Source organism: Pimephales promelas, chromosome 25 (genome assembly GCF_988280905.1).
Source record: "Pimephales promelas chromosome 25, fPimPro1.hap1.1, whole genome shotgun sequence".
NCBI lineage: Eukaryota > Metazoa > Chordata > Actinopteri > Cypriniformes > Leuciscidae > Pimephales > Pimephales promelas.
In genome coordinates this window covers 8,614,227-8,624,894 of record NC_142793.1, presented here as the reverse complement: position 1 = coordinate 8,624,894, position 10,668 = coordinate 8,614,227, and the positions used below count along the sequence as shown (strand labels likewise).

Below are 10,668 nucleotides of genomic sequence, written 5' to 3'. Positions count from 1 at the left end.
CAAGAAGTAGTCGAAGAAGAACGTCCTCATCTCAGTTCTCGCGCATGGGTTCTGGAAATCTCTTCAATTCTCGTCTCAAGGCCCATAAGGAAGTAATGGAATAGTGGAATAAAGTCGTTATTTATGTTTTTTCGCACAAAAAGTATTCTCGTCGCTTGATAAACTTATAATTGAGCCGCTGTAGGCACATGGAATATTTAAACATTTTCTTTAATGACTTTATGGGCCGTCAAGTGCTAGTCCCTTAGGAAGCCTATGGAGGAGTGATCCAGCTCTCAAATTTAATCAAAAATATCTTCATTTGTGTTCCGAAGACGAACAAAGGTCTTACGGGGTTGGTACAGCATGGGGGTGAGTATTTAATGACTTAATTTTCATTTTTGGGTGAACTAACCCTTTAAGTTCCCGGATGTGCCGGTTGTGCGTGATATGAAATATAATAAGTGTATTATATGCACATTTGGCTATCTGAGTAGGTGTTTACAGGTCAAAATATGCATCAATGAAAAACATTTGAAAGAGCATGAATCACTAGGAAATCATTGCAATAAACATGTGACTTGTGTATTTACATACAATTTACAAGACATTTATGCTCAAATTTAACATTCATTATTATCATTTTTTATAAAATAATTTTATATACAAATCATATTTCAAAGATATTCAGCAAGCTAACAGATGGTTTCATTATGTCCGGAGAAAGGAAGGTCATCCTCAATATCCAGCATCACATGTGAGAAGTCCTCAAATGACTGTACTTTGTGCGCAGAACTTGCTGTAAATAAACAAGAATAGTCATTTTACCTAAATATCCACACCAATGTGCAAATATATTCTTCTATAAGAGTGCAAAATATGTTTTCCTGTTGTACCATATTGCTCAGTGATAATTTCAGTTTATAAAGCATAAAATTACAACAATCATTGAACACTATCATATTTCAGATAACATAAACTAGGTCTAAACTGCCTGATTATCTGTTTCCCAGAAGCAATTAGAAGAGAAAAGGAGATTCAGGAATCAAACTGCTTTATTGACATGCGAAGAGTGATTGGAGTGAAGGGAATAAACAGGGAAACTCTACTCACAATCTTCTGGGTCAAGACAAATCCGCAGAGGAGGGATCTCGCTAAACACGGTCATCATAACCTGAATCAAGCCGAGCAAGTCACACTGCGGCTGTCAGTAAACCCACAAACAAACAGAAAATTGTAAATCATTTGTGTAGTGGCAGACGAAAACCATTGTAGCATCTTCAAGCTGTAGTCTTACATGTCTCCACTCGTCCAGGTAAGGCATCAGGATCTCTCCGTTGCTGTTGACGTGTCGGCTGGGCACAACCACCATCTCACGGGTGGGTTTCAGGTAGCAGATGGGGGCAGTGCGTGGATAACTTTCCTTTAGCCACAAACTCACTGGAATATTGTACAGTTTCCCTAAAGCACAAGGTGTAGAAGGGTTTTGCTTGCTTTATAACATGTTTTTTGACTGTAAAACAACAGGGAAGGAAGTCCACTTATCTTCATGGTCTAACTTACCATTAAATAACACCTTAATAGTTCCAGTCAAACTGACCAAGATCTTTGCTGTGCCATCATTAAAGACTGTGAGGAAATAAGAAAATGAAAATCTGAAAAAAGTTCATAGTTGGAAACAAACATACAATCTTAAGTTCACTCTTAGGTTCACATTGTAAACTTTTCTTTGTTTTATGTGGTAAATAACTGTAAAATAACTGGCTATTAAAATGATTGTAATATAACCAAACAGTACTAAACTGTGATATAGTGAACTCTTTTTTACTTTTTACTTAGTAAAAGTACACATTTTTATGTTTTTAAATTAATAATTATTGTTATCATTGATTTTATTCTGTAAAGCGCCAGGACATTGTTATTTGTGGATAAATCATTAAATGAGTGAATGTGAAATTGTAATATCCCAGTGTGTGTATCTGCATAATTAAATATTTAAGTAATTCCTTTGTTATGATAAAGTCTGAATATAAAAAAGATTTCAAACTAAACTGAGCATGAATTACTAGGAATCATAAATATGTGGCTTGTAAAACAAATAATGTATTTACATAAAATATTGTAGTCTATGTAGGTTATATTCATGCAATGTTTCTCAGGGGGTTTTGTGATGCCATTTATTAATCAGTAAGTTCAATTAAAAAATATATATTTTTGTTGTTATTGTAAAAGTACACAAAAAGATTTATTTTGCATGTTTATGCAATCGTATTGTTATCTTTGTATAGACCCCTTTTGCGCCGATGTCACAGTTACGTCACGGCGCTAGCTGGAGGCAAAACAAAGTGAAAACTGGAGGCGGCCAATGCAAAACAGCACAGATTCAGCTACATAATAAGGAGCTTAAATAATTGTTACTATTATTAAGTGTCATCTTTGTCACAGTCTGTCGTCTTCACCAGTTTGTCCCGTCATCTGCACTACACTTCCCTGGATCCTTTTGTTTCTACTCCCGGACTCACTCCCCAATCAGCTACCTGTTCCTCGTCCTGTCATTATCATTTTCACCTGTGTTCACCCCACTTAGCTTAATTCCTCTGTGTATTTAGTTCAGTTCAGTTTCATTAAGAGTTTTGTCGGTCGATGTCTTTCGTTGTTCATTGTGAACCTGTGTGGGGCTTGTATTCCTGTCTGCCTGCCTGTTGATATATATTAAAACTTTGGTCTCCCCGATACTCCGGTCTCCTCGTCCCTCTGCCAGAGCCACACCGTGACAGATCGACCGACCAAACTGAAAAAGAAAAATGGAGATTCCCGCAGTGGCTCTCCTTTGCCTGGATCAGGAAGACCGTTCCCTGGAATCCCATACACGGGACTTTCTGGAGTTGGCGTGCCTAACTCACTATTCTGACCACTCGCTGAGTGAGTTCTACATCGCCAGCCTCAGCGAGCGGTCCTGGGCACGCCTCCCAGGGAACGGTCCCGATGATTTCGCCGCCTGTGTGGAGTGGGTGCTGGTGTGCTGTGGGTCTCCATTCACTGTGGAGGAAGTCACCAGCACCACTCCAAAGCTCGAGCTCTCCTCTCCGCTGGTTCCGTCCAGCCTCGCCGAGCCCCGGCTCTCTTCTCCGCTGGTTCCGTCCAGCACCGCCGAGCCCAAGCTCTCCTCTTCGCTGGTTCCGTCCAGCCCCGTCCAGCCCGCGCCAGAGACCGTCCTGCCCGCGCCAGAGACCGTCCAGCCAGAGACCGTCCAGCCAGAGCCCGAGACCGTCCAGCCAGAGACCAGGATCCCACCCAGCCTCCCTCTCCCGCTTCCTCCCACCATTCACCCATCAGCCCTCCTGTCCCATAGCCATCCAGACCCAGCAGGGTTAGTGGATCCCCGGCCTTCGCCTCACACCTCCTCCATCTGGACCCTTCCTCGGCCCCCTGTCCCATCGGCTCCCCCGTGGCTTCTGCCTCCCTCAGCTCCTCCATGGCCCCTCAGTCCACCAGCTCGACCAGGCTCCCTCGTCCCTCTGGATTCCTTTCGGTCCCTCATCACCCGTCCTTCACCTCTGGACTTTCATTTGTTTGCTTTGCCCCGTCATTTCACCCCCCCGGTTCATTTGGATTCTTCACTCTCTCCGGTCACCCATCAGCCCTCACTCCCTCTGGCCTCACCGTGTCCCTCTGTACCCCTGTCATCACTTCAGTCACCGGAGCCTGCGGGGTCCCCATGTTCCCACGGTTCCTCATCAGCACCTCATGTCGTCAGTCCCCCGGCTTCACTCTGGTCTCCTCTCCCATCTGCTCCACCCCTGTCAGTCGGCCCCCTAGTGTTGTCAGCCCCGCTTCCATCGGCTCCACCAGGGGTCCTCCCTCCATCTGCTCCGCCCGGGTCTCGCCCTCCATCTGCTCCGCCCTGGTCTCGCCCTCCATCTGATCCGCCCTGGTCTCGCCCTCAGCCTGCTCCGCCCTGGCCACGCCCTCAGGCTGCTCCGCCCTGGCCTCGCCCTCAGCCTGCTCCGCCCTGGCCACGCCCTCATCCTGCTCCGCCCTGGCCTCGCCATCATCCTGCTCCGCCCTGGGGGGGGGGCTTCCTCCTCCTGACCACGCCCTCCACAGCCTCCAGGGCGCCCCCCCCCCCCCTCCCCATTGATGTTACGGCGTGAGGCCACGCCTACCGGGAGGGGGGAGTGATGTCACAGTCTGTCGTCTTCACCAGTTTGTCCCGTCATCTGCACTACACTTCCCCGGATCCTTTTGTTTCTACTCCCAGACTCACTCCCCAATCAGCCACCTGTTCCTCGTCCTGTCATTATCATTTTCACCTGTGTACACCCCACTTAGCTTAATTCCTCTGTGTATTTAGTTCAGTTCAGTTTCATTCAGAGTTTTGTCGGTCGATGTCTCTCGTTGTTCATTGTGAACCCGTGTGGTGCTTGTATTCCTGTCTGCCTGCCTGTTGATATATATTAAAACTTTGTTCTCCCTGATACTCCGGTCTCCTCGTCCCTCTGCCAGAGCCACACCGTGACAATCTTGTTGTGTTGTTTGGTGCAAGAATTGATGATACATGAATTTGCTGTATCTGGAACTTTTATTTCTAGAAAATATTCACATGATTAAAATCGCACTGTAATGTCACTCTTTACATTGTCGTGGTCTCGGCGCTGGCTCGACAGAACTGCGGATCGTACACACAAGTCTTGTACAGGACCTTATAGGCATCTAAAGATTTATATGCCCTCAGTTTCTCTTTACGATTGGTTTCTCTATAAGGTAGGTGTAGAAGTCAGGCCGAGGTAACGTATGTTAATCCCGTCAGATCGTCCATGCATTGAGTGAGCGTGTAGGCGGCTACAGGTCGGCCAATCTGGTTCCGTCCGTTAAAAATAACTTTTGGAAATAACAATCGCGGTCCTGGACACTGGGTGACCTTACACATTAAGATAATATCGCATTTTCTCCAGTTATTGTTAAAAAAACAAGCTAACAATCCTTGCTAACTATAGCGTTAGTGAAGCGGCCAGATGGATCTTTCTGCCTCCACCTAAGCTCCGCCCACGAAAAAACGTCACCATGTTTACCAACTGTAAAAGGGTCTATAAATTTCAATTATAAAAACAATATTTTGAAATAAATTAAATGAATATTCTATTATTTAGATTATTATTTTTAAAGCCACAAAAACGTATTTGTAGATATTTTGGAGCCTTTTATAACATCAGACAGTCTGTAAAAACATTTTGCATATTTTTGCATATTATGCAAAGTTAAACATAAAATGTAAACTTATAAAGTTTAAATCCTACAGAACAATCCAGTTTCCAAATGCTCACAGATATTTTGTGAAAACGCCATAGAAATAAACTGAATCATATTGCTCACCAAATCTCTCCAAAACTGGCTCAAGATACTGATGGTGAGACAAAACCATAGAGATCTCTGACAGCACCTTTCTCCTGTGATCATATGTCTGAAAACACGGACACATCCTTATTATATGCACTTACATACACCTAAAACTTTACATAATGCCATGTCGTATTTGTATAACACTTTAAGGCATAGAGTAATTCACTCAAAAATGACAATCCTGTCATCATTTACTCACCCTCAAGAAGAAATTTATGACATGATTTTAATTTTTGGGTGAACTATCCCTTTAAGAAAGACAACTTCTGAGACATTTACGTAAAAAATTTTTTTACCTCAGGTAATCTCCGCTTTAGATCACGCATTTGTCTAACAACTGTCATGATTTCAAATTAAACACAAGCTGAGACAAGTGCTGTTTAGCTCCTGAAGATCTTACGGTGCTTTTCACAACAGGAAGTTTATGAAGCTCACAAGAGTGCTCACCTTCAGCTCAATAAAACAAGTTATTGCCATAAACAGCCAATAGCAGAGCAGTTTTATGGAGATTTATGCAAACTGGGATGAACTGTGATCTACCAACTAAAGGTCGCTCAGAACAAATAAACTGCACAAAAACATTCATATGTGTGTGACAACCGAAGCTTTTTAGGTGCTTTTTTAAAAGACATCACAAGGAAGGAAACATTCATTCATGTCAATGATTGATGTACAGCCACACTAACACACACTGATAAACAAGCATGTTGTCGTGAAAATGTTCTATGTATTATATAGTTCTACATACAAGTAGCCTAATAATAGTCATGTGTTAAACTAACGCAATCTCACAGTACTTCTTAAGTATTTTATGAGGTGGATAATTCATACGACCTCACGTTTTCTTACGATATGTTTAGCAGGTAAGTTTAGGGGTGACCTGGTGAACATTTTACAAATTCATATGATTCACTCAAATCAAATACGAATTATTGTGAGATTGGGCATTTTTCTGATCCAATCATATGGAAACCTCTGATATTATAGCCTACATTGATATGTTATGATATGATATGATATACATTATATGTTATATTTTATGTTATGCTATGACTAACTTTTATATTTTTCCATTTTTGGTTATTGTTACACGAGGGTTACAATTAAGGTGTGTAAACAGACAAACACACACACACACACACACACACACATATATATATATATATATATATACTTATACACACATATACACACACTACAAGTTAAACGTTTATATTAATTAAGGTTTTAATTGAAAAAAAATATCTTATGTTCACCAAGGCTGTATTTATTTAATAAAATACAGTAAAACAGTAACATTAGGAAATATTACTACAAATTAAAATGAAAAGTATTCTCTCTTTTAAATTAATTATTAAAACAGAAATTAATACTTGTACTAGGCAAGGTTGCATTAAATTGGTCTAAACAAGTAACAGTAAGAGACGTATATAATGTTACAAAATATATATTTTTAAATAATAAATGCTGTTCTTTTGAACTTTCTATTTTATATTCCTTTTTAGTGTATACTAATCAATCTATAATAATATTCAGCTGTCATAAATGTCACAGGAATATATAACAACTTAAAATATACACTCACCGGCCACTTTATTAGGTACCCCATGCTAGTAACGGGTTTGACCCCCTTTTGCCTTCAGAACTGCCTCAATTCTTCGTGGCTTAGATTCAACAAGGTGCTGGAAGCATTCCTCAGGGAGTTTGGTCCATATTGACATGATGGCATCACACAGTTGCCGCAGATTTGTCGGCTGCACATCCATGATGCGACTCTCCCGTTCCACCACATCCCAAAGATGCTCTATTGGATTGAGATCTGGTGACTGTGGAGGCCATTTGAGTACAGCGAACTCATTGTCATGTTCAAGAAACCAGTCTGAGATGATTCCAGCTTTATGACATGGCGCATTATCCTGCTGAAAGTAACCATCAGAAGTTGGGTACATTGTGGTCATAAAGGGATGGACATGGTCAGCAACAATACTCAGGTAGGCTGTGGCGTTGCAACGATGCTCAATTGGTACCAAGGGGCCCAAAGAGTGCCAAGAAAATATTCCCCACACCATGACACCACCACCACCAGCCTGAACCGTTGATACAAGGCAGGATGGATCCATGCTTTCATGTTGTAGACGCCAAATTCTGACCCTACCATCCGAATGTCGGAGCAGAAATCGAGACTCATCAGACCAGGCAACGTTTTTCCAATCTTCTATTGTCCAATTTCGATGAGCTTGTGCAAATTGTAGCCTCAGTTTCCTGTTCTTAGCTGAAAGGAGTGGCACCCGGTGTGGTCTTCTGCTGCTGTAGCCCATCTGCCTCAAAGTTCGACGTACTGTGCATTCAGAGATGCTCTTCTGCCCACCTCGGTTGTAACGGGTGGTTATTTGAGTCACTGTTGCCCTTCTATCAGCTCGAACCAGTCTGGCCATTCTCCTCTGACCTCTGGCATCAACAAGGCATTTCCGCCCACAGAACTGCCGCTCACTGGATGTTTTTTCTTTTTCGGACCATTCTCTGTAAACCCTAGAGATGGTTGTGCGTGAAAATCCCAGTAGATTAGCAGTTTCTGAAATACTCAGACCAGCCCTTCTGGCACCAACAATCATGCCACGTTCAAAGTCACTCAAATCACCTTTCTTCCCCATACTGATGCTCGGTTTGAACTGCAGGAGATTGTCTTGACCATGTCTACATGCCTAAATGCACTGAGTTGCAGCCATGTGATTGGCTGCTTAGAAATTAAGTGTTAATGAGCAGTTGGACAGGTGTACCTAATAAAGTGGCCGGTGAGTGTATAGCATAATCTATAAAAATTAAAAATGGCTATAAATAGTAATAATATTTCATAATATTAAAGTTTTTACTGTGCATACAGCCAAAACATTATGATAACCTTCCTAATATGCTGTTAGTCCTCTGAGTGCAACCAAAACAGCACTGACTCGACGAGGCATGGACCCTACGAGACTCCTGAAGGTGTCCTGTGGTTTCTGGCACCAAGACTTTAGCAGCAAATCCTTCAAGTCCGGCAGGTTGTGAGGTTTAGCCTCCGTGGATTGAACTTGTTGTTCAAGCACATCTCAGAGATGCTCAAGTGGATTGAGATCTGGGGAATTTTGAGGTCACCTTGAACTCTTCATCGTGTTCCTCAAACCGTTCCTGAACAATGTGTGCAGTGTGTCAGGGTGCATTATCCTGCTGAAAGAGACACTTCCACTAGGGAAACACTGTTGTCATGAAGGGGTGGACCTGGTCTCAACAATTTTGGAAGGTGGAATGTGTCAAATTGTCATCCAGCAGAACATCGCACTCCCTCCACCGGCTTGACGTTTTCCCACAGTGTATCCTGGTGCATCACTTCCCCTGGTAAACGGCACACATGTACATGTCTGCTGCCCATGTGACATAAAGAAAACGGCTCTCATTGGACCAGATGACCTTCTTCCACTGCTCCAAGGTCCAGTTCTGACGCTTGCGTATCCGCTGTGCTTTCGGTGGTGGACAGAGGTCATTACAGGCACTCTGATCGCTCTGTGGCCACACGAGCCTCGCCGTATCAGAGATACTCTGAGCCAGTGCCTTGCCATAATTCAGCCCTTGTTAAAGTCGCTCAGATCTTTATTCCTGCCCATTTCTCCTGCATCCAACATGGAATGATTGTTTGCTTACCATCTAATCTTCCCAAAGACCTTAATATGTGCCTCGGTTAACCTGTGAGAGGTCATAATGCTTTGGCTCACCATTGTGGCAACCACGAGTTCTGTGGGAGAAAATGCCTTGTTGATGCCAGAGGTCAGAGAATGGGCTGATAGAAAGACAACAGTACAGTAACTCAAACAACCGAGGTCTGCAGAAGAACGTCTCTGAACAAGTCGAACCTTGAAGCAGAAGACACACAGGTTACACTCCTGTCAGCACTGCAGAAAACTGAGGCTGCAATTCGTACGGGCTTACCAAAATTAGACAATAGAAGATTGGAAAAACATTGCCTGTTCTGACGAGTCTGAATTTCTGCTGCGACATTCAGGTGGTCAAAATTTTGCGTAAACAACGTGAAGGCATGGATCCTGCCTCGTCTCAGCGGTTTCTTGAACATGACAGTGAGTTCACTAAACTCAAATGGCCTCCACAGTCACCAGATCTCATAGAGCACATTTGGGAAGTGGTAGAATGGGACATTTACAGCCGACAAATCTGCAGCAACTTCATGATGCTTTCGTGTCAAACTCTCTGAGGAGCTTGTTGAATCTGTGCCATGAAGAATTAAAGCAGTTCTAAAGGCAAAAGGGGGTCCAACCTGATAGCAAGGTTTACCAAATAGGGTGGCCAGTGAGTGTATATATATACTGTATATATATATATATATATATACAGTATATACACACACACCACACAGGGGTGCTGTTTTCTATGGAAGCTTGTTTCCGCCACAGAAAAAACATTTTAAAAGATAATTGCGACATTTTATCTCAAAATTGCGATATAAAGTCTCACAATTCTGACTTTATATCTCACAAATCTGACTTTCTTTAATCTCCCAACTGCATGTTATACAGTCAGAATTGCACACAAAAATTTAAACACAATTTCGACTTCATATCACACAATTCTGACTTTTTAACACAATTATGACTTTATAACACACAATTCTGACTTTATAACTCAATTCAAAAACTTTATATCACAATTTCGACTTTATATCACGCAATTCTGACTTTACAACACAATTCTGACTTTATATCACACAAATCTGACTTTTTATCACAATTTCGACTTAGTATCACACAATTCTGTATTTACAACACAATTCTGACTTTACTTCACGCAAATCTGACTTTATATCACAATTTCAACTTTAGATCACACAATCCCGACTTTATAACACAATTCTGACTTTAGATCACAATTTCGACTTTAGATCACGCAATCCCGACTTTATAATACAATTCTGACTTTATATCACACTATTCTGACTTTATATCACAATTTCGACTTTAGATCACGCAATTCCGACTTTATAACACAATTTTGACTTTATATCACGCTATTCTGACTTTATATCACAATTTGGACTTTAGATCACACAATTCCGACTTTATAACACAATTCTGACTTTATATCACGCTATTCTGACTTTATATCACAATTTCGACTTTAGATCACGCAATTCCGACTTTATAACACAATTCTGACTTTATATCACGCAATTCTGACTTTAGATCACGCAATTCCGACTTTATAACACAATTCTGACTTTATATCATGCAAATCTGACTTTATATC

General features: G+C 41.8%; 1 protein-coding gene across 2 annotated transcripts; it reads right to left on the bottom strand.

Annotated features, from left to right (window-relative positions):
• Positions 1–327: 327 nt before the first annotated feature.
• LOC120473340 (tumor susceptibility gene 101 protein) lies at positions 328–5,914 on the bottom strand. 2 transcript variants are annotated; one of them, XM_089127844.1, is made up of 6 exons: positions 5,827–5,914; positions 5,353–5,440; positions 1,543–1,608; positions 1,277–1,440; positions 1,093–1,183; positions 328–778 (listed from the first exon to the last, which is right to left on the bottom strand). In XM_089127844.1, the coding sequence occupies exons 1-6, from the start codon at positions 5,854–5,856 to the stop codon at positions 675–677; spliced, it is 543 nt and encodes a 180-aa protein (XP_088983970.1). In that variant the 5' UTR covers positions 5,857–5,914; the 3' UTR covers positions 328–674. The 2 variants fall into 2 exon arrangements, with proteins under 2 accessions (XP_088983970.1, XP_039519060.1); XM_039663126.2 differs by lacking the exon at positions 5,827–5,914 and adding an exon at positions 5,676–5,820 and having other exon boundaries at positions 336–778.
• Positions 5,915–10,668: the final 4,754 nt, after the last annotated feature.

Coding starts and splice junctions, on each gene's coding strand:
- LOC120473340 (XM_039663126.2), bottom strand. CDS start 5,723: ATGACAGTTGTTAGACAAATGCGTGATCTAAAGCGGAGATTACCTGAG. Junction 5,441..5,675: donor TAAAGCGGAGATTACCTGAG/GTAAAAAAATTT, acceptor CCGTGTTTTCAG/ACATATGATCACAGGAGAAA. Junction 1,441..1,542: donor TATTAAGGTGTTATTTAATG/GTAAGTTAGACC, acceptor CTTGTGCTTTAG/GGAAACTGTACAATATTCCA.